Source organism: Lacerta agilis, chromosome 9 (genome assembly GCF_009819535.1).
Source record: "Lacerta agilis isolate rLacAgi1 chromosome 9, rLacAgi1.pri, whole genome shotgun sequence".
Lineage (NCBI taxonomy): Eukaryota > Metazoa > Chordata > Lepidosauria > Squamata > Lacertidae > Lacerta > Lacerta agilis.
In genome coordinates, this window is record NC_046320.1 from 59173165 (window position 1) to 59197310 (window position 24146).

General features: G+C 44.6%; 1 protein-coding gene across 1 annotated transcript in view; it reads left to right on the top strand.

The window, feature by feature from the left end:
* FAM13A (family with sequence similarity 13 member A) overlaps nt 1–24146 on the top strand; it is a 137717-nt gene that overhangs the window by 76099 nt on the left and 37472 nt on the right. Inside the window, 3 exon segments of the mRNA XM_033160600.1 lie at nt 12208–12249; nt 22471–22527; nt 23309–23488. Of these exon segments, the coding sequence (XP_033016491.1) occupies nt 12208–12249; nt 22471–22527; nt 23309–23488 (279 nt within the window).

Genomic DNA, 24146 nt, shown 5'->3' on the forward strand with positions numbered 1-24146 from the left:
AGCAACTTACTCCTCCAGCCAGCAAATGGGGGGGGGGGGCGAAAAAGCAAGCAGGAAAGCTGATAAACTTAATCCAATAACCAAGGAGGAAAGGGGGCTGAAAAAGGAATTCCCCCCCCCCAAAAAAAAACACAACTCAGAGAATAGCAGATACTTAGCTGAATTCTTTGGTGGTGTCCAGTCAGCCCGGCTGATAAACGCTCTACAGCTGATCAAACAGCCAAGTGGAGGAAACAGCTGAGAGGCGGCAGGGAAAAACACGGAGAGAAGGATCGAGCCAAGGCTTCCCAAGTCTTTTTTGCTGCTCTGACCCCGCAGGGCTAAGAGACCCTGGGAGATCCGAGGAAGCGAGCCGAAAGGGAGTCTCTCGGCTCGCGCCTCTCTATTTGAAAGGGAGCCCCCGGCCACGCCCCCAGCCGGCTGATTGGCCGGATGCCTGCTGACGTGGCCGGGGACTCCCTAAGCTGCGAGGGACAAAGTCCCCCGCCCACAGGAAGTGGGGAAGAGCGGCTCTGTGGTCCACCGCAACTCCTCCCCACCCGGAAGTGGAGCGGATTTGCTTTTGATTATTTAACACAGGCCAGCAGCTTCTTCCTCTCTCTCTCTCTCTCTCTGTGTGTGTGTGTGTGTGAGTGACAGAGTATGCTTGCCCATGTCAAAATAGAATACGATAAAACTATTTTGAAGCTGGGTTTTTATAGACGATCTGCCAGGTCTGTAAAGAGGGAAAGGTATAAATACCATTTCAAGCATTAACAGGATTGTAATAGTTTCTGAGTCCTCTTATGGCTGCCTATAAAAACTGTTTGTGCCATAAATAGTATGGTTTAATCTAGCATGCTGACTTCATCTAGAAAATAAAAGGAACTCCATTGCGATATTAATAATACTGCTTGCTTACAGACATATTCTGAGCCTACAGGAATTTTTGCCCTTATACTTACGGTAGAATAAAAAGCATTAAAACCTGCTGCCCAAACATCTTTCATTAGTGCTGACTTGAGTAAACTTTGACAATTCTGCCCCTGTCAAGTAGACCAACTCTGCTTTGCACCATAGTTGCTCTCAAGAGAGCTCCATCTCGGATTGCAAGAATTGCTGCTCCACTCTTGTAACTGAACAGCTTTGGCTCATGAGAAACATCTGCCTCCATTTAATCTCTTGGGGATCCTGAGCAGTGTTGCAGTTCATTTCTCTCCATTGGGACACTCAACTGGAAATGCGTTCTCTAGGAAAATAGCATTCCTGTACTGAGAGAACTTGATGGTGCTTCATAATTTTGTCAATTAAATGTTTAGCTTAGGGGCTATGTGTTTGAGAAGTTCGGTTTGCTGTATTGGTTTGTAAAAATAATTCTAACAAAGGCATCCTTCAAACAAATATTTCTATTTTTCCTTATAATTTTATTTTTGCAGCTGATTTTCAGCAAGTACCCTATTTAAACTGAGTAAGGGCTTGGTGGGACCATAAGCTGTTCAGAGCTTAAAACTGTAAAGTTGGAAGGGACCCCCAGGGTCACCAAGTCCAATCGCCTGCAATGCAGGAATATTTTGCCCACCATGTGCCTCAAACCCACGACCCTGAGATTAAGAGTCTCCTGCTCTACCAACTAAGCTATCATGGCTGAACTAAACTTGTTTTAGGCACAGACTTTGCTCCCTTGACTCAAGCCATCTCACAAGTGGTATTAGGATTGCACCATTCCAGGCTATAGGTGGAAATTCACATCCCTTAATGCGTCTCTCCGTAACAAAACTCCCCCCCCCTTAAAAGGTTTTGATCCCTAGTACTTTCCTTTCATGTTCAGGGCATTTCTTCGTGCGGAAGAGCATTAAAAAAAACCACAGAGTTGGGGATGGTACAGTCCGCAGACACGTGCTTTCCCTCTCATATCCTTTGGGCGCAGGCAAGTAAACAAGTGAAGTTGCTATGGGCCATGGGATGCAAAGCTCTTCGGAGTGTGCTCTTTACTCTTCCCCCACCCAGAAAGAAAGTACCATTCTTGCTCTCACCAACCTTGACTAATTATTTCATTAGTCATGCACTCTGAACCACATGCATGGGCCTGGGCCAAATCCTGGGGGCTGTAAACATAAGCAGTCACTTTTATGATGCCAACAGACTACTGTGCCGGCTCCTAAAGCTGAAGTCTATTGCCATCATCATCATCATCGTTAAACAATGGGGCCCATTGTTAACTAATGTGTCAATAAAGAACTGGAGGAAGGGCCATAGCTCAATCCATGCGAAATGTCCCAGGTTTAATCTCCAGGTCGGGGCTGCAAAATATCCCTGTTGGGAAGCAGCAATCCAGGGTCTTTGTTTCGTACTGAGCTAGATGAAGGATGGTCTTGAATTGCTCTCTGGAAGCTGCAGTAGATCCAGCATGGAATATAATGCACCCATTGTTTTAGCATTTCAGGATGCAACTTTTGTCCCCGTAGACCCACGGTCAAGATGGAGTGCCTCCCTCCCATTGTTTGCTCAGATCTTGAAACTGAATACTTTTTTTCTGACTCTGTCAACTGTGTGTTGAGTCCATGTGACACGGAAGAGGCATTCTCGTGGACTCTTCACACATTGGTGGGGTGGTCTCTTGCCTTGGCACAAAGCTCTTCTGGAAAATGCCAGCACTGTGCAAGACCACGAGTGAGAAGTTGGTGCCTGTTCAGTCAGTTGCAAGATAACTTGCAATAGCGGCTGACGGGTGGAAGGCAGTTTTTGATGGAGAGGTAGTGAGAATGAGGTTTGGGAATGCAAGGCAACTATTAATGGCAAGTGCAAAAGGAGTTGAAGTGTAAGCGGTTGCCTGCTTTATACTGAGTGAGACCACTTGGTCTTCTAACTCAGTGTTGAACTGGCTGGCAACAGCTCACAAGTTGAGGGCCGCAGACAGGGAGACTTTCCCAGCATTACTCGGTGGTATTGAAGGTTGAACCTGGCACCCTTTGTTTGCCAAGTGTGTGCCGTTCCCCAGCTCTGCAAAACTGAACCTGAAATCCTTCGCATGTGCCCATCGCTGCTTAAGCCCTGCTTCTGCTGGGTTGCTTTTGTGAAAGTCTCTTCTAAAGATAGTGGCTTGGTTGGTGGCAAGGGACTCTGTTTGAGGCAGAAAGAAGAAGCGGGCGGGGGGGGGAATGTTTGGTGGATTATTAGCAGATTGCATAGTAATGCGTTAACCTGTGAAACATGTTGGCATACAGTTCTGCAAAGGGTACCCTAGTCCAGGGATGTGGGGCCCTTTTCATACCCGCACAGGGTAGACAGAGCAGTAAATGGAACTGCTGCCCTCTTATGGTAGGGTAGTTACTATACACACTCAGACACTATCCTGCATCCGAACAAGGAAAAGGCATGATTGGAGTTCAAACACACATTCCAGCCATGCAGAAACATTCGGGGTGCAAAGCAGGACCAGTCCTGGGAAGACTTTTGAGGTCCAGGCAGGGAGTGGCCTGGAGTTGCCCTCCCCATTCTGTTCACCTGTTACTCGCATGTAGGACAATCCTAGTTTAAAGCAGGAGCTAGACTGCACTTCTTTGACTGGACACTGCATCCCTCTGCAAAATAAAACCCCAGCCAATGAGCAGCTGCAGACTCATAGAGGCTCCGCTCACAAACAGGATTCCTTTGCAGCTGCTTGTGTGTTAAGGGTTATTTTGCAGACTGCCATGTTCAACGTTGAGGATTCAGAGGGTGGGGTAGCGCAGGACCGCTACTGCTTCAGACTGCGAGCGTTGAGTGTGGTGTAATGGTTAATGCGTCGGGCTGTGGCCTGGGGGACCAAGGCTCGAATACCCACTCAGTAGCCGTGACTCAGGGACCTTGGTCCAGTCTCTGTCCCCCAGCCTACCCTCCCTCATAGGGTTGTTGCGAGGATAAAATGGGAAGGGGAGAGACCACGTACACCACCTGGAGAGATATGAACATGGTAAATAAATAACTCTTCAGTAGGGCCATATCTGACTTTTTATTGCTCTTTAACAAATTTATTGTGGCAATAAGCACTAGACTCTCAGATACATCATAATAAATGTACCATAATATTGTGAGTGGGTGGTATTTATAAAGGCCTAGAACCAGACTGGAGCCTTTCCTAGCCCTGACTAGGTCTGGGCAATATCTGGTTTTCAACTTTGTGATATCTACCCCCAGGTAAACATCGCAATATACTGATACATCACAATGTCTGAAATAAAGATGGAGCTATATAGAGGCATTGGGTGGCTTCATGGTTTTCCACACATTGTGAATTTTTGCATAGCATATACACAGCATGATTTGCAATATATTGCCAGGTCAAAAATTACAAAACCGTTATCACAATGTGGACTTCAAACCAGTTTTCAACAATATATCGATACATCCCTATCCCTGATTGGAGCTGCCAGGGGTTTGATCCTAGAACAAGTCTCATGCAAAGCATTTCATCTCCCACAGAGCGATAGCCTTTCCCCTCAAATTGCTTATGTGGTTGCTCTTCGTATGTATTGTAAGAAACTCACATTGTAATAAAAATATGGTTTAGAGAAGGCAAACTGAAGTCCTTTGTATTGCACTCCAAGCCTGAGATGGCCTGGTGCTGAAATCTCCAGTAGCACCATCCAGAAATACTCTTCTTGGTGGCGGAGGCCAAACTCACAGATGTCCTTAGACTGCGTACGTGACCAGGTGGCCTCTTTATGGGTACCTGCAAATTATTAAGTTGAAAAGTGAGATAAACTGAAAACCTTCAGGCTCGTTTTACTTCCAACGTATTGATCATGGAACCGAGTCTCTGACCTATGCTCCTGCCATTGAAGACATTAGCTGATGTGTAATCGCCTACCGGCATTTTAATTGCCCTCCCTGTTTGTGGAATTTTATCTGCATCGGGTATTGTGGGGCCACTCTTAACAGCTTGGCTGTTTATATTAATAACTTCTAGGTAAGCCCAATGAGATAAGGTTGATACTTTGGACCTCACCACCCACCCGGGTACCTCTTAACATGCCTTGTGGGTCAAGATTCATGATATAAGCTGTACCACACAGTTGTAAAAGGGCAAAAGTGTTTATGTATGAGGGTGATAGACAGGCCATAATTCAATAAATAATTAGTGAATAGTACACTTTATTCACTATTTAGGGAACAAAATAGAGACTGCTTAATTACAAATCTCTCTTAAGTGGTATACCGGTACATAATAAGATTATTGTTAAAATCTGCAAAATGGTTCAAAGCATGAGTATACATAACTTAATATTCAATAAAATACAGGTAAAATAAGTGAAACTTTGGAAACAGACATAAATAACTAAATTATGTTACATTATATTATTTTAATTAAAGTGTCACTACTCACCAAAATAAGTGGCAGGATTGATGCCCTAATTTTTAAAATACCATTTGTCCCAAGCCTAGTTTGGTAGGTCACTTTGCTGAAAACAATGGGATGTTTGTTTTTTTCTTGTTTTAAAAAACAGTTCGCTAAGACTTTTCCTTATCAAAAAATAAAAAGAAACAATACAAACTTGAAGCATACACCCATGTGTTTGGTCACAGCAAATGTAAGAGCAATGGGAAATCTCCCACAAATATACCATCCGTAAGACAGAAACGCTAAATGAAGTTTATTTGCTTGTTTCAGTTGACTTGTTCAGAGAGAGGGAGTGATAAGGAAAACTGGGCATGTGCAAAGCCTTCCTTTCGTCAGTCAACCGCTCCGAGAGACTCTTGTTCAGGTAGTGCTACTTTATTTGTACAAACTGTGTAGATTCCAGAGGAGATTCCGGCCTGCTGTCCGGCAGGCAGCTTAAATTCCATTGGCTTCAGGGAGAGTCACTTTGCCTGCACACGATAACACATTCAAACACGTAGTACAGTACAGCCACAAATCCTTTTATTGGGAGAGTGGTCTATTTTTAACATGTTGACCAGAGGGCATAAAAAGTTGCAAAAGATTCAGATTACTTGAGAATTGGGATAGTTCAAGCACGGTATCAAGTGTCCCAGCTTTTTGTCCTTGCTAGGCTGGCTTGAACTCAGAAGGAGATCCCTCCCAAAGCGGAGTTTTCAGACAGTAGCTGCTGCCCCCTGTTTTGGCAGGGATCAGTTGCAGCCAATCCCAAGTGAGGTTTCCTAGCCAGCCTAACTTGGGTCAGCTCTACCTGGGAGCCCCCGAGTGGGACTTCCATTTCATGCCCAATTTAAGAGTCACCAAATACAAGGAGCAACCAGGACACCATTCGAGGCTCCCAGTTACCGCTTTGCAGCTGCAGCATCACCTGCCCTCACCCAGTATCCCATACGGCATCAGGTGTGGGGCAGGTGGGGAACCAGCCCCCTCCTAGGCCAGATGAGGACCGCTATGGCTCACAGGTTCCCCACTGCTGCCCTGTATCATGGAAACATTCGCCTTGTGCCCGGTGCTGGGATATATAGTTCTCGAGGCAGAATGCTTGGATGTCTTTTGCAGATGCAGAACCTTTGCTTTTCCGACTGCAAGAATGGCTCCGTGGCGCCTCCGCACTCAACCAAGTTTTCCATTTACAGTTCCTCCATGTGTTCTGTTGGGGTTGCTTAGTAACCTCATTCTTACGCTGCTTGTTATGCAACTTAACTTGTGTTTGGTCTGTATTAACATGCTACTGTTGACTTCAAAGGAAGGGTGCAGCCTTGGCTGGAGTACAGCATCAGTCATTCTCTCCACCTCTTCTTGACCCAATTTCTGTCTTACCCATCCAGGGAGTCTTGCCAGACTGCAGATAATAAACAGATGTGCCTCTTCCCAATTGTCTGCCATCCTGTCCTCACATTTTTAATCTTCAAGAAATAAAGCAGCAGAAGCTGGGCGGCTCAGTCCATGTAAACATGTTATTAAGAACGTAACATTGGGGTGAAAAGGAGGCAGTTTGCAGGTCTGCCCAGATGCAGTGTTTATCTTAAGCAGAATGCTTTGCAGCATCTTTTAGATATTAAATGGAGTTCGGCAGGCAGTCCGTTGAACCTTCAGTTGTTGGATAACTTACCTACCGGTAACTGATTGTTATCACAGGAACCAGCTGATCTAGTGCCGGACAAGCCAAATAATCATACAATCATAGAGTTGGAAGGGACCACGAGGGTCATCTAGTCCAACCCCCTGCAAGGCAGAAATATATCACCCAACATGGGAGTCGAACCCACAACCCTCCAATTAAGAGTCTTGTGCTCTACTGACTGAGCTGTATGGCAGCAGGTAAAAACATAGGGTTCCCTAGATTGCAGTGTCTTCCCGAGTGACTGGTAGTATTTCTGCATGCAAGGTAAAGCTGATTGGCTTGCTTGTTTTCATGTTTTAAAAACATTATATCCCACCCTTTTGACCCTGAGGGTCATTTATTCTAACTCCCTGGCTTAAAATAGCATCAAAACATTCACTACAAAAGAAAAGGTAGAACAATTAAAAACAGCAACAGTTTGAATCAATTAACTATTAAGCGCCCAGACAAATATATACATATACATATACATATACATATATATATACATATATACATATATATATATATATATATACATATACATATATATATATATATATATATATATATATATATATATATATATATATATATTTTAACGTACGTGGCTGGTGCCTGAAACTCACTCAACAGGCACTAGGCAAGCACCCCTCTGCAGAATATTCCTGAGTTGGGAGCCACCACCAAAAAGACCCAGTTCCTTGTTGCCTTTTGCCTAACCTATGGTGGCAGGGGCTCCCAAAGAAGGACCAGATTGTCCTTTTGGTGCCTGTGACCCAAGCCATGTAAGGTTAAAACCTCACCTTTGAATTGTGCCTGGCATATGATAGGTTGGCGAAATGAGCAAGGGCATCAGCCAGGGAAGTTGAGATTGCAAGGGCAGCAAGTTGTTTCCCCGGAGGGTCGCTTAGAGAAGGAAGTGAGGTGGTGGGCCTTCTCCCCACCCCCACCCCACCCCACCCCATCGCTACTCCCAGAAGTTCAGTTATTGCAAACACCATTTTAGAAACATAGGGAACTCATTAATACCAAGTTGGGCCCAGTGGTCTGTGTAACTCAGTACTGTCCACCCAAGAGATGGGGAACCTGTGATCTTCCAGATATTGCGAGACAACCAATTCCCCACACAGCACCAGACTTCTTTTGCTCTTGGGTTGAGAAGGAAGGAAAGTGTAAGGAGGGCAGTGCTACTCTTCAATAGCCCAGTTGTTTATCCCTACCTTAGAAACATGTAGTTAGAAAGAACTTCACAGGTCACCAATGCCCCCTGTTAGAAGCAAGAATGCTGTGTCGTATAAAATGCATAATTGCTGGTGTCTGATATTGCATCTTCACCTCCCGCAGTCAAATTACAGCACCACTGCTTTAAATTGTCGCTTTTGCTCATATCCTCGTGATATCCTGCCTGGACTTATTTGGAAAAAATGCTCCCCATGACTTCCTGCAGAGGCCAAGTCCTTGCTATCTATTTACAAATGAGATTGGCTTGCCAAGCTGAACCTGAATGATAAGGAGGAAAACAGATCCGACATTATGTAGTTTGCAGTCGGGTTAAGCCAAAATCAACAAACCTCTCCATTAACCTGAGATGCCCGTGCAGCTAAACACACACACACACACACACCTGTTTTGGGTTTTCCCCACCCTTCCTTTCTGAAAGCAAAAACAACCTAGGGTTTCAGGCAAGATTCATGCACCTGCTGGCAGGTTCAGGTTGCACAGTTAAAGTTGATTTGCTGCTCTTGAGCTACAAACCTATCCCACCCCCAATGGGACTTTTCAGGATAAGGAAAGTGATGGGGAAACCACTTGCTTGACGCAGCATCCTTCAGTCTTCCTGCAAACAAATCGGAGCAAATGCTTAATAAGCGGTTGCCTGGAAGGGGCCGCATAATCCTGCTTCACCTTAAAAGGTGAACAGGTTTATTGTTTGCCTCTTGTGGACTTCAGCCCACTTCATCAAATGCTGAAGTACGATTCTCAGTTGTCAGGTTACACCTAGGCTTGGTTTATTCCTGCCGAATGTTGAAGCAGTACACTGATGCAGCGGTTACTTCAGGCTGCAGGAGAATGCTCACATTCTTAAAATCCTGTCTTTTCATTTTAAAATTTCAGCTGATTTTTAAACGAATTACATTGTTGTGTTGCTTGCACACTGCTTGGGGACAATTGCAACTAAGTGGTATGTAAGTGGTTTATAAACATACACAGTATTTTCCCCTGTATAACGTGCCCCCATGTATAAGACGACCCCTATTTTGGGGGACTCCGATTTAAGAAAATGGGGGGAGATGGCCCAGAGTTGTTGAGCTTTTTTTTGGGGGGGGGGTGTCCGCGGCTGCAACCAATCACCTGTCCCGTCCCCCATGCACTATCCATGTATAAGACGACCCCCAATTTTGAACATTGTTTTGCAGTAAGAAAACCTCGGCTTATACATGGAAAAGTACAGTAAATATAAATAATAGAAATTGAGCACAAACAGAAAAGCAGCATGGCTGGCAATCAGACTGTAATTGGGTCATTTCTCTCTTGAATATGCTCGTCCCCTGTTGCATAGAGACTTTTATATTTTTAATCTGAAGGAGTGTCCCAAACTGGGATTTCTCCAGCTTCTGCAGCCTGGTGTGCTGCAGTCCCTTTTGCCACCGCATCCAAAACTTGTTCTTCTGCATGCATGGACTTAGCATGCAACTTTGATTTTTTTTTTTTTTTTTAGTTCAAATTGCTCTGGAAGTTGTTTTTCTGCAGGGTTCTTCTATCTGAGGTCAAAGCAGAATGCCATTAAATATAGTTCAGCAACCAAAACAGCTTGATTATATTTTAAGTACCCAAATATTTGGCAAGGGTGACATGGCCTTTCAATTTCTGAACAGGCACATGTGACTTCCCGGGCAAGTCCCTTTGAAAACATTTGCTCTGGTGATGTGGCTCTGACCCTCCTGCTCTCCAAAGGCCTTTGTAGATTGGCTGGATTATTTCATCGGGGAGGGAAAGTCAATGTTTAACTGCTCCTGTCAGGGAGCTGCACTCCACTGCCAGACAGAATCTGGGTGGGTACAGGCAGCCCCAGCAACTCCTAGCCAGTGATACGTCTTTCACCGGGTCTTCCAGCATCTCCCCTGGGGAGAAGGAGTTATCCTCAGGCAGCCAGGTGGAGCGAGGGCTCCTGCATGTTGCTCAAGGACCCAGCACCGCCCAGCAGACCCACTCTGAAGGGGAGCTGCCACTTCCGTTGCCCGAATTGCACAGAGGGGTCAAAAGACCGGGAAGGCGGCACTTCTGGATGCCGAAATTCTTATGCTGGGGTCGCAGCCGTAGAACGGCACTTCCGGATTCGTCTAGCGACTAGGTAGTTATGTTTATCAGTAGCTCTGCACTGTACATAGCCTTGCACAATAAAATGGTTAAAAGACAAGACGGACTTTGTCTTTACTTGTGAGCAACCCCTTGAGGATCCTGACAGCTCCAAAGGCACAGAACTTAAGAGGAGCGTTTTTCTTGTTTAGGGCAGGAGGGAGGGAGTCAATGTTGATTGGGTTGTAGCAGTGGGGAACTGAACACCATATAGAGGCAAAACAGCTAAGGGCTTGAGATAAGGAGTCTGTCATTGACCTGGGTTCACTAAGAGAAACCGGTAGAGGGATATTGATTGTGCAAGGTGTACTGGATTGTGTGTGTGTGTGTGCACGCGCACGCATGCCTTGTGGCTCTTCCACAGTGTTTGTTTCTGACAGGCCCACCAGAAGAAAAGTTGTTGAACCTCACTTAAGTAGCAGATGTCTAATGATTTAAAACCAAAGGGCAAAAGGCAATCGTTTTTGCAGTCCCATTATCTAGTACAATGCTTTTGGGAAAGGATGAAAAGGTGTGAGGAAGGGTTGAAGAGAAATCTCTTCTCCCTACTCCTCCCTACCCCATAACCATTTACTGTGTGCGTGTTTGTTTTCACAAATGACGTTTTTAATTGGAGACCACTGTTACAGTGGTACCTTGGTTTAAGAACAGCTTAGTTTATGAACAACTAGGATTCAGAACGCTGCAAACCCGGAAGTAGGTGTTTTGGTTTGTGAGGTTTGCCATGGAATAAGAACATGTTTCGCTTCCTGTTGAGTGTGTTCCATTTGTAAATTGAGTCCCCCGCTGCTATGGGAAAACACGCCTTGGTTTAAGAACACTTTGGTTTAAGAATGGACTTCCGGAACTGATTAAGTTTGTAAACCAAGGTACCACTGTATTTCATTATCAAAGCTGGCTTTTACTTTCTGTAAATTAGCATTGGTGAACCCATTTCTTGGCTTTCAAACTCTGCGTTGTCAAGGAGTTCAAGATATTGTCAAGACTCCTACACAACTTGGGACTGGGATACCTAAAAGATTTCCCCACCTCTTATACTGTATAACCAGTTGATCACTATGCTCTGCAGGAGATGCACTCTTGCAGATAACCATTTCACCACCACGAGGTCCATTCTGTATGGTGCAGGATTCAGGCCCTTAGCGTGGCAATACCTACACATTGAAACTCCCTTCCATTACATAACAGAGAAATCCTGTCTCTGTTGTCATATGGAAGTTGCTCCAGCACCAGGTTCATTTTGGTTTCCTTCTCCCGCATCTTTTCCAGCTTTGCAATATCATTTTTTTAGGTGTGGTCTTGGAAACACAGTATTCCAAGTGTGGTCGCACCTTGTAGAAGCTTACTTTGCCACTTGTATGCATTTAATTTTGATAGCATGATTTTGAAACCGTCCCCCCTATTTTCTTTAGTAAGAGAAATTGTAACCTTTATTAGAAGCCAATTGTTCATTTGTGGTACCTCAGAAAGCCCCTGGTCCTCCCCACCACCTCCCAGTCCCGATTATGCTTATAGCGGATCATTGCCACGTTGCTATAGAAATAGCCCTTGAAGTCTTGCACAGCTGCTCACGCTCTCTTGAAAGCTCAGCAGTTTTATCTAGTTCTGCCTTGGTGAGCACTAGCAAAACGACTTGGGGTTTTGTAACCTTGAAGAATGTAATTTAACACTCCCCCCCCCCTCCCCTGCAAGCCTCTGTCTCTGGCAGTGCAGCAAAAAATGCCCATCAGCACAGCTTCTTTTCCAGCCCCTGCTACTCAGATCTCAGTGGTTCAGTATGAATTAGCTTGCAAATGAAGGGCAGAAACTTTCATGCTAATGACAAATATGTTGTCTTCTTTTTCAGCTCTCAAGAGGATGAAAGGCCCATGTCACCCTTCTACCTAAGGTATTTACGTACTTCCATTTGCTTGTCTCCGCTATGCTTCAGCTTTGTAAGAAACTGCTGCAGATGGGAGACAGTTATTAGTATTTTCTGCAGTATTTTTACAGTGTGCTCGAATGGACATGTCCTTCCTTAGCCAACAAAATGAATCCGCTGGTCTGCATCCAGGCCAGGTGCAACGAAGCCCCTTTTCACACAACACATAAATTAATCGTGGAAATCGCTGCCACAAAGAAGTGCCACAGGCTGCATGTATTCAGTGAAAACATGGAGGGACAAGGGGTTTCATACATATTGACGCCACCCACTGAAAGCAGCATGGTTGGACAGACACATAAACATTGCTACAGCAGTAACTGGGGCCCAGTCAGGCTGGTAGGCCAGAAGGCTGGGAGACCAACAGCAGGGGGAGCCAGAGCCAATAACAAAGAGTCTCTATGACTTTTCCTGATTTCTACACATCGGTTTCTCAATCTCAGAATGCCAGGGATTTGTTGCTTATTTTAGCCAGGAGATGTTTAGGGTTTCTTCTTTTAAATATTATAGTGGATATAGTTTGGGAAGGGCTGTGGCAAAGTGATAGGGCATCTGCTTTGCACAAGATCACCGGCATCTCCAAGTAGGAGAGACGCCCTGTCCAAAACTTTGGAAAGCCTCTTGCAGTTATTGTAGACAATAATGCACTCCTGGTTTGACTTGGTTTCCCATGTTTCTGTGATTATATAAGGAGATGCCTGTGCAAATGCTTCATATCACACATAGGAACAAATGGCATTCTGGAGGTCTTCGGGTTTTGAAAATTGTTTTCCAGGCTTGCTTTTATCATTCCTGGAATATTTGAATACAGGAAAAGCATCCAGGGCATGATCTCCTGATGGGACTACTGTTCTCAATGAGCAGACCTTGGGAAGCGCACTGGTGGTGTGCCCCATTTAAATCAGCATCTTGTTAATTAAAGCAAAGCAATAATCTAGCTTTGTGACATAATTCCCTGTTGCACAGCTTGTTTCTTTTTGTTACTTCGCTTAGCATCATAATGCACCCCTGATTACATTTGGCAGCTTGTTTCTTTGAAAAGAAAGGAAGGAAGGGAGAATGGCTGCTCAGTGTCACACACCAGAAATGTGTGGTTTGCCAAGAGGAGTTAATTTGGCAGGGAAGATGGCCATGCACAAGCTGGCCAACGGCGGGTGCTTCGTCGCTTGAGAGCTCTCGTGGCAAGAGGCAAGCTCTTGCTGCTTCAACAACTCCTGCCATTTATCTTCCCTGCCTTGCTGCAGAAACCGGGGGTGGGGGTGGGGGGTGGGAATTGCCCTGCGATTCCATGCCGGAAGCTGCTTTGCAAGACATCTCTTTTCTTTTCCCACCCTGCTGTTTTGCTGACTTCCTGCCCCGTCGCGCTTGCCTTGATGTAGACATATTTATGCGATAGAACAACTGAGCAATTAACGTAAACACATGGAGGATGTGGGCTGCAGCTTTTATACAGTACACAGAGTACAATGGTCGAGAGGAGAGACGGTTATGTAACATGTTGGGTGGGTGCAAACAAGAGCTGTCCATATTCCAAGGACTGCACGGTGCTTGGCTCTTGCCAGCTGGCAGGAACGTTATGTATATGCCTTTTTTAATTTTTCTTATCATCGGCGCTGCAAAAGTTGCAGAGTTTCTGATGAGCGCAGCGGCTTGTGTTCCTTAACGATCTCCTCTCTCCCCAAATCTCTCCCGTTTCAATCAAGGGACGTAACCTAAAGAGCACAGCGGAATGATTAAACATCTGTAACATTAGAATCTTAATGGTCTGAAATTCCTTTTAGACTGGGTGCACTCTTAAATCCCCCTCCATGTGGGTGCAGCCCTTTGTAGATCCAAGTGCAGACATCTGCTTAACCTTGAGCCAGTTTCTGCAGCCCTATCTGTAAAAGTAGACAAATAACCAGAGGCTTGCAGCCAAAGATTTGGCCTGTTATTTGCTTTGCACATCTTCTCCCTACCTGTTCTGTGGCTGTCTTCTTTCCCCTATGACCCCTCTTCCTTGCCTTGTCCGGTGCATTGTTCCAGCCCTCTTCCTGCTCCAGTCCTCCTTTCCTAGATTCCCCTGTCTCTGTTTCCCTTAGCATAGCCTCCACCAATCTGGCACCTTCCAGATGTTTTGGACTACAACTCTCAGCCAGCCCAGCTGTGCACCTGGCCTCCCATCCCTAGATTGAGACTCTAAGCAGGTTGAAACTCTAAGCCAGACTCTAAGCAAGAGAGCAGCTGAGCTAATTGTATTTTAATATTTGATGGAAGCCGTGGGGTACAAATAAATTATTATTATTATTATTATTATTATTATTATTATTATTATTATTAACTAGTGGCTTGGCCAGCCCCACTGTGACAGGCAGGCAGGTAGCTGGGCCAATCACTGCTGGAGATCACCATCACCATGACCACCGCTTAGTGCACTATAATATAGTGTTTGTTTTTTTTAAACAAAATAAAACAATATGCTGTTTCTCACTTTTGTGGTGGTGCTAAATTGACACAAGAATCTTGCATGCCAAAAATACTGTTTATATGACTAAAAGCAAATAGCACTTGGAACCGTGATTGCCTTCCCTCCATTGTTTTATTAAGAGCAACAAAAACTCTATTATATTATCAAACATGTAATGCGATTCCATTCAAACCAACAGGAATATTGTCATCCGTTTTAGGAGGTGTCAGTTGTAGCTTAAAACATGAAGCTGCCGTGTTATAATAGGTTAAAAACCAAGAGGATCATTGGTTGGTTTTCTAAATATTTGTACACAAAAACTTTCTGTGCCTTGTCTTTTGCTTGGTAATCCTGGGTTTATATTAGCACTGAGATTCTTAGATAAGCGGGGCTACTTCAGAAAACTTAAAACAACAGGTGGTGAATGTCAGTGGGTAGATAAGAAACTTTCAGGTAATGCAAGCAGGGCCTGGGTCTCCGTGTGTTTAGGTCAGCCAAGTAGAAATGATCAGTTGTACAGGAGAAAACCATGTTCTGTGTTGAGCTTCAGAGATTCTTGGCAGAGGCAGCAGAATACTCTTGTGCAAAACAGAATTTGACATCATGAATGGTTCCTGTCCATGAGCCAGAGAAAGACTTAATTCCTATTATGCTAGTGGGTACAATGTATAGAGACAGGACGTCTAAGACGCAGGCCTCTTTCCTTTTTGTACTGAAAATATCAGGCTCGTCTCCTGAAGGAGGCACCAAGTCTCTTCTAGAGCATGATTTGCCAGTACTGTGCCTGTGGGTGCTAATATATCTGCCAGCTATTGACTTCGGCATCTGAGAAAGGTCTTATTAAATATCCCATCAAAAATACAAAATGCATGAAGGACTCTCTGCTGTTCCTGGCCCAGCAGTTCCTGTTTGCTCTAGCTCAGCATCTCCACGGCAGCCATTTTTTTGTTATGCCATGCCATGCCACCCCGGCAGCCATTTTGTGACTGGCGCCCACAGGAACTTCCTCCTCAGAATTCCAAATATGTCCTTCCAGTCCAAAAAAGTTGGCGATTCCTGTTGTTGTAAGAAAAAAATCTGCCCTTATTCCCTTATGGGGTACACTCTGTTCTAGAGTGGGAAATTGTGTGGTGGTGTTGATGGTCCTTCAGAGGAGGTCTGTATTTTGGTTTGCTTTCATGACTCTGAGTTCCAACAACTGTTGTCGTTTATTAGGAAAGCTCTCTAGCGCCAACTCTTCTTTTAAAGAGAGACGTAGGTTAACTGCATGTTGCAGGCAAATGCATTTAAGTAATCTGTGGTGCCATATTTTGAAAATAAAGCCCCTTTTTAAAAAAGGGGGGGATTGTAAAGGACTGAAGGGGCAGGATATTTAACCTGCCGAGTGACAACACTGAGTCTAAGCATTTTCCCCTGTGTGGTTCTATGGGGCAGAAGCAGCCATTTTGGAGAACAGTAAGGAGGGAAGGTTTAAAAATCAGGGGTTAACTGCCACTCCTTTGGACATAAAGGTGGAATGTAAATTTAATAAATAAAAATATCCACCCACCCTTGGCTGCCCCTTAATTCTGAAATGTTCTGTTTTCAATGTGAGCTAACTTAATTTAATTTTTTTTTGTTTTTCTAAAAAAAGATTAATTTGTACTTGCACCCAGATCTCAGCAGGGCTTACTACCGATAAGCTCAGGCTGTGTCAGTGTTTGGGGGGAGTTAGGGTTAAGGTTAGAGTTAGACGTTGCTTTTTTATTTTTGCAGAGTGGCGTAGTGGTTGAAGTCTTGGGTTCGATTCCCTGCTCGGCCATGAAGCTCACTGAGTGACCTTCGGCCAGTCACTGCCTCTCAGCCTCATGTAACACACAAGGTATTTGGGATTAAATGAGGAGGAAGAGAACCATGTGTGTTCACTTTAAGCTCCTTGGAGGAAAAACGTGATATATAAATGCAGCAGATAAATGAGAATGATGTCACACTGACTAACAGGCATGATTTTGTGCCTGAGAAACATCTCCCCCCCCCCAAAAAAAATTCTAATATAGGAGAGACCATGCCTTGGGTTGAGAGAGCATAAACTTGCCAAAGTGAATAATACAGGAGAGGTCCCTTTGGCCAGCCTCAGCATAAGTCTTTGCACGCCCTCCTGGAGTACAGCTAGGCTTTCAGCTGCAGGTGTCACTGTTCACAAATCCCCAGTGATTATTTTGATTAGAGGAAAAGGGGGGGGGGAGTGCAAGAGTAAATAATTGCTTTCTGCCTGGACTAGCTTTCTCAATAAGAAAAGCAGCTGCCTTGCAAACACACCAGGCCACACGATGACAGATGTGTGAAAATGCTGCAGGAAAGCTAGACTTCAGCCTTGCCTGGTCCCCATTTAAAAGCTGATTGATCTACAGGCACTTGCCTCTGTGCTGTAAAAAGAAAAGGCCTCACCTTCTCATTTCCGTGTATCGAAGCTGCTGCTGCTGCTAAAAGACACAAGGTCAGGCTAAGCTTGCTGTGGTTCCTGGTCAGTTGGTATCTCTGCAGATACATCTGGCCAACATGATTACCATACAGATGTTGTCGTCGTGGTGCGGCTCCCTGATGACTCTGTTCATCCTCTGTGACCCTTCTTTGTGTGCCTCTTCCACACGGGGCCGGAAGAGTGGCAACATGAGAACGGGGCCTTTTTTGCAGTGGCTTCCTATTTGTGCAATGCTCTCCCCAGCAAGGCTCACCTGGCACCTTCATTATATATCTTTAGGCGCCATGCCTTTGGCTGATTAATACTCTACGGCCTTTTAAATGTGTTTGTGCATTATTGTTTTGTTGCTTCTGTTTTGACTATCTCTTGTGCTTTTATCGTGTATTTTTATCTTGAGATCTTTTGATGAAGGGCAGTATATAAATCTAACAAATGAATGAATAAATATTTAGTGGCAAACCCGGGTTTTCCTCTGGGTGAAGTGTGACCTTGTACACCTGGCCCTGTAGACTGGACCACAAATAAATAAATAAAAGAATCCTAAGGACTAGCGCCTTAACTCGTTTTTAGGCCTTGCTTTGGCAAGACCTGGAGGTCTGTCCTAAGTTGAAGCCCTGATGTTCTTCTTCTTAGAATCATAGAATCGTAAGAGAGATGGAAGGGATCACGAGGGTCATTTAGTCCAACCCCCTGCAATGCAGGACTCTCTTGCCCAACATGGGGCTCGAACCCACAACCCTGAGATTAAGATTCTCACACTGTACCAAGTGAGCTATCCCAGCAGTTCTTCTTCATTACATTTGTACCCAGCCTTTCCTTCAAGGAGATCAAGGTGACTTAGATAGTTCTCATCCCCTTCTGATCCTCACAACAGCCCTGTGAGGTAGGTCAGGCTGAGAGCATGTGACCAGCTCAGGGTCACCCAGCAAACTTTGCATTAGAAGAATGCCGCCCATCTCTCCTTTGGCTGATGAATAGTTCTTTCTAGACTAACCCAATGCGTTGTGGGTAGCGGTGAGGGGTTCACACATTACTAGAAAGTGCTAGCAGGAATGCTTAGCGATAAGTCGGAAGAAGCACACCGGAGAGGAACTGTTTGAGAAGCAGGACGCTTGAAACGTTTTCTTGTTCAGCAAGCGTTCATTAGGGTGGCGTGCTGAGCCTTGCATTTTGCAGCGTATCTGCCTCCCTCAGTGACACCATGTCGTTCTTGTTTGCACACATGCAGGCCAGCCAGCTGGGTGAACTAATTCTCTTGCCGATAAGAGGATCAAGCCAAACGAAATGTTTTAAACTCATAACAACTTGTTTTATGAATACTGTAGTCAGGCTCTGAACCTCAGTAACATGTCACATGGCCCCTCTTATCTGCAAAGCTGAGTCAGCGGGATTGAGGAGGAGGAGGAGGAGGGACAGGACTCCTGCAGGTCTCAGACCTGACCTTGCCTCCCAGTTCAGAGAGCTGCTCTGAAGACAAGGCCCTGCATCAGGGTGTGTCTCACTTCCTGGGAAGACAAAACTTTGACGATGATAGGTAGCCCCACAGAGAGGTCATTGCAGTAGTCCAAGCGGGAGATAACTAGAGCATGCACCACTCTGGCGAGACAAGTCTTCGGGCAGGTAGGGTCTCAGCTGTGAGTCCAAAATGACTCCCAGGCTGCGTACCTGGTCCTTCAGGGACACAGTTGCCCCATTCAGGATTGTCCTCTGTGTCATCGGTTAAGCCTAGGGAAATCATGTGCATTGTTGTATCTGGTAAATTGGGAATGTGGCTTATTTTTTCCACAGAAAACATCCAACGTTGTAAATCCATCAGGAACAATGAACAGGTGCCAATTGCAAATAAGTATTAGGTAGGTAGGTTAAACCACAGACCCTAGGGCTTGCTGATTAGAAGGTCGGCGGTTCGAATCCCCGCGATGGGGTGAGCTCCCGTTGCTTGGTCCCAGCTCCTGCCCACCTAGCAGTTCGAAAGCACGTCAAAGTGCAAGTAGATAAATAGGTACCGCTCCGGCGGGAAGGCAAATGGCGTTTCCGTGTGCTGCTCTGGTTTGCCAGAAGCGGCTTTGTCATGCTGGCCACATGACCTGGAAGCTGCACGCCGGTTCCCTCGGCCACTAACGCGAGATGAGCGCCGCAACCCCAGAGTCGGACATGACTGGACCTAATGGTCAGGTGTCCCTTTACCTTTACATTTTATTAGGTAGGCTATGCAGCTGAGGCTCCAGTACTTTGGCCTCCTCATGAGAAAAGAAGACTCCCTGGAAAAGACCCTGATGTTGGGAAAGATTGAGGGCACAAGAAGAAGGGGATGACAGAGGATGAGATGGTTGGACAGTGTTCTTGAAGCTACCAACATAAGTCTGGCCAAACTGCAGGAGGCAGTGGAAGACAGGAGTGCCTGGCATGCTCTGGTCCATGGGGTCACGAAGAGTCGGACACGACTAAACAACAACAGGCTACACAGTTTCACAGTTTTTTTTAGCTCTGTTTAGTGATGTCTGTTAATAGAAACTTGCTAAATTAGACCCCTCTCTAGGGCACAGTTGCCCATGCAGTGATAACCTCACAGTCGGATTACTGCAGTGTGCTCCATGCAAGGCAAGAGGCTGCAGCTGATGCAGAACCCAGCAGCTAGGTTGTGGGGACAAACTTGTGGAGACAAACTACTGACAGCACATAGCACCCTGCTTGTGGGATTTGTGTCAGCTGCTCTTGTACTGCTGGGCCAAGTTCAGGGTGTTGGTGCTAATATAGAAAGCCCTGTACAGCTCAAGACCAGGTTACCTGAGAAACCGCCTTATCCAGTAGATCTACCCAGTAGATCACTGAAGTCTGCAGGAGAGTTTCTCCTGCAGGCCCCAAAGATCTCAGACGCCAGGTCTGCAGTAACTCACAGTAGGGATTTTACTGTGGGGTGGAGTAGCATTCCTGTCTAGGTAGAACAGGTGCATAATTTTTTACAATGTGTGTCTAACAGTTACGGTTTTAGTCTTGTTTTAAATGTTTTTGGTTTTTGTGCTTTTAAGCGTTTTTAATAATGTATGCAAATGCCTTTGTCTCAAGGCATTTACACACATTATTAAAAACATGCTGTTGTTTAGAAGGCAGTGAATTAATGGTGGTAGTAGGAGCAGCAGCAGTAGTAATAATAATAATAATTATTATTATTATTATTATTACTATTATTATTATTAATGCTTCAGAAAATTTCCCAGTACAGACTGAAGTTTCTCCCAATACAAATCACCCTAAGCAAATAGGCTGTATAGGAAAACTTACCGGAAAACACGCCGGTGCTCCTGCCACATTGGCACATGATAAGAAGCGGTGCAAGGAGACTGAATCTGTGTTAGGAACAAAAGAGTTGACATTCACCTAGCTCAGCCTTCATGGGCAGAAAGGCATTTCTGTGAAACTTGCAAGGCAAGAATAATGGCAGCAGCTCTCTCCTGCTGTTTACCCCTAGCATCTGGTATACTGCTTCCATACATGGAGGGTCTCTCAGCTGCTTGAAGTCACAGGTCAACAGGTACATTGATCACACATGCACAGGTGCCTTCTGTGCAAAGCAGGAAGGCAAGCGAGGATGTGCCTGTAAACAAGTGGTGGGCACGTGTTTCATCCCAATTAGTTTGCTGATTGATCTCCCCATTATGCATTACGCCAGGGGTCAGCAAACTTTTTCAGCAGGGGGCCGGTCCACTGTCCCTCAGACCTTGTGGGGGGCCGGACTATATTTTGAGAAAAAATATGAATGAATTCCTATGCCCCACAAATAACCCAGAGATGCATTTTAAATAAAAGCACACATTCTACTCATGTAAAGAACACACTGATTCCCAGACCATCTGCGGGCCGGATTTAGAAGGCGATTGGGCCACATCCGGCCCTGGGCCTTAGTTTGGGGACCCCTGCATTACGCAATATAGTCGTACCTTGGTTCTCAAACAGAATCTGTTCTGGAAGTCTGTTCGACTTCCAAAAACCAAGGTGCAGCTTCCAATTAGCTGAAGGAGCTTCCTGCTCTCAATCGGAAGCCGCATCGGATGTTCAGGTTCCAAAGAACGTTTGCAAACCGGAACACTCACTTCCAGGTTTGCGGCGTTTGGGAGCCAAAACGTTCAAGAACTAAGCTGTTTGAAAATTAAGGTACAACTGTATTCACAAGAAGAATACGCAGCAAATGCATCTGCCATTGCAAATCTGCTTAGCTGCATTAAATTAAATGCATGTTCTTCTTTTTTTTAAAAGCCAGTCTGCTTCTTTTTGTGCTGATCATTTTTGAGAGGTATATATTGTGTTATAAGCTGTGTGTAAAATTTGTGAGAGACTCTGAAATTTGTTTGCATGTTGTTTCTAACCTACTCTTATCACGGCAGATTGGTCAGAAAGAGTAGCTGAATCATTGCTCCTTAGGAGTTTGCAGCCTGAGAGTTTATTTGCATTTACATGTTCCATCATTTGATTAATGAAATTCCAAGTGGTAACTTGCACTTATGAGTTGTCACCACAGGTATATGATGTCTCTAGTAATACCTAGGATTAATGAATTGACAGATAAAATTGGGGGATGGGAATTATGTATCTAAGATGACACATCCTTTTGAAGTCAAAAGAACCAGGACAAAGATGAAATGGTTTTGTAGCAAACAGGATTCCTTTTGTCAAAAGAACTTTCTTCTCCCAAATATATTGTGTGGCCTTGAAATGCTCTCAGTTTTAAAGAACTGATTTTGTTTTGGTTTATCAGTTTGATACTATTTTCAGGTTATTCATATGATGCGTTTCTTTTCTTTTTTAACAATGTTCTTTGGAAAAAAACTTACTTTATATAAAACAGTGTAAGTTCAAATGCACAGCTGACAATAACAGACGATTCTCGCCTTATTTCTAGCATAATGTGTGGCTGCTCATAAGGATAGTCTTATAAAACTGGAAGAACCTGGCAACTAAGCATACATATCTCTTTCTTCACATGATAATAAGGCATCTTTGCAAATAATTTGCCAAATGTTACTAGTCCACAATTTGTTGAAAAGAAAATTACAATGCCTTTCACTGAAGTCAGTTCACTCATTCACCTGACATCAAGTGAACAGAAATCAAGTTATATGTATGCATGCATGAAACTGGCCCAAGGTGTGTTTATATTTTGGGAGGCCTTTTTAATTCATTAAACAGATCATTCAGAATTCAAGCAAAGCTCTGGGGTTCTCTAAGCAGCTTTTCTTAATGTTCTTTGAGACTTACATATAACTTTTGAATTCCTTTCATGCAGTGCTCACGTGTCGCAAGTCAGTAGCAGCAGCAGCAGTGGCCTCCCTCCTACTGGAGAGTAAGTGTCTGTTTTTATGTCTTCTTTGGTTTTGAGTTCTTGTTATATGTGTGTGTGCATATTTTTGACTCTGCAAATGCTCAAGGAGAGTATCCTTGATAAAGCTTGCTAGCTCAAAACAAGGCTGTTGTCCTGTAGATATGGCTGTCTGTCATAGATGCATTAGTTGACATACCTGCATTGGAGGGGGTTGGACTAGATGATCCTCAGGATCCCTTCCAACTCTCCAATTCTGTGATTCTATATAGTATGTCACTTGAGACACTTTGATTATAACATTTTTGTGTGGGTCTTGCTGTGCTTTGGAAGAACTTTGTACAAGGTTTGGCAGTGTGGTCTACTGATGGACCACTAATAAATTTCTGGTGGACTGCCTAGTGCCTGCTGGGTTGCAAGGCTTCTGGTAAAGAATTCTAGACCAAATGCAATGTATTCCTATCCCTCAGTTTAGGGTAAAATCAATCCAGCAGGATGCTCCTTGTGTTCTTGAGCAAGGCTGCATTCTTAGGATCACTTAAAACAATAGCTGTTACAGAAAACTTGAATATGCACCCTTGCTTGTACATAGTGTTTGTAGTGTTTCCTACTTCAACAAAGTTTGCTGCCTCATATGCCTTCAGGCTATAACCTGGAATGCAGTAACAGAATTTTTTTCTTCTAAGTTCTGCCAGCAGAGGTTCTTCTTGATAAATCTACATGTGAGATTTTGCCCTCATTTTTGTGGCTCAATCATTCTTAACATTGCTTTGCTTTCTTGCCTATTTGTTTGTTGGTTTTACAGATACTTAGAAAAGACAATCCGGTCAGCAGTCGAGCAACATCTTTTTGACGTTCATGGATCCGGCGGTCAAAGCTCTGAAGAATCCGAGTCGGGAACGTCATCCGCGTCCTCAAACGTGTCTGCCCGGCAGCGGCGGAGGCATCATAAAGAACAGGATGAAGCCCGAAGGAACAGAGATATGTACGATGGCAATTTCTGCCTCTCTGTGTGTTCAGCCTGAAATCTGTAGTGTGAACTAGTACACAGTATTGGTTTAGATGGGTCAGTGAACTGCCTTGATATAAAGCAGCTTCAAAGAGCATTAAAAGTGATGTTCTGCCTTGTTGCTGTCACAGTGCACAGCTGAGGGAAACATTTGCCGCCTGCCCCCCCCCCTCGCTTTACGTTTTCGGGAGAAAGGTAGCATCAATTTCCGCAAGTAAAAAATTAATGGCAAACCACCACCACCACCAAAATGTTTCTTTTTATAAAGGTGAACCAAAAATGTAAGCCCTCTTGCAAAACGGGCATTTCCCAATCCCAAGAGTGTCTTAATGATTCTCCCTGTACTAGTAGCCATGCTGAGAGGCTTCTCAAGTAAGTAGGTCAGAGATGGGCTAGTATACAGGCGTACGTGTTTAGCGGCATATAGCACTGCGGTTGGGTGTGTGTCCCCCCCCCCCAACCTCTGTGCAGCCTTCCTATTGAATTGCAGATCTGCCTTTCTGCGGGTCTTCCAGCCTCTCAAGTTCTTTCATTTGCATACAAGAGCCCCGGCACACCAACTGACTATAAACTTATGAAGGAAACCTTAGCTGAGCGGCATCTGAAAATTGATCCGTTTATAACATGGCTTTAA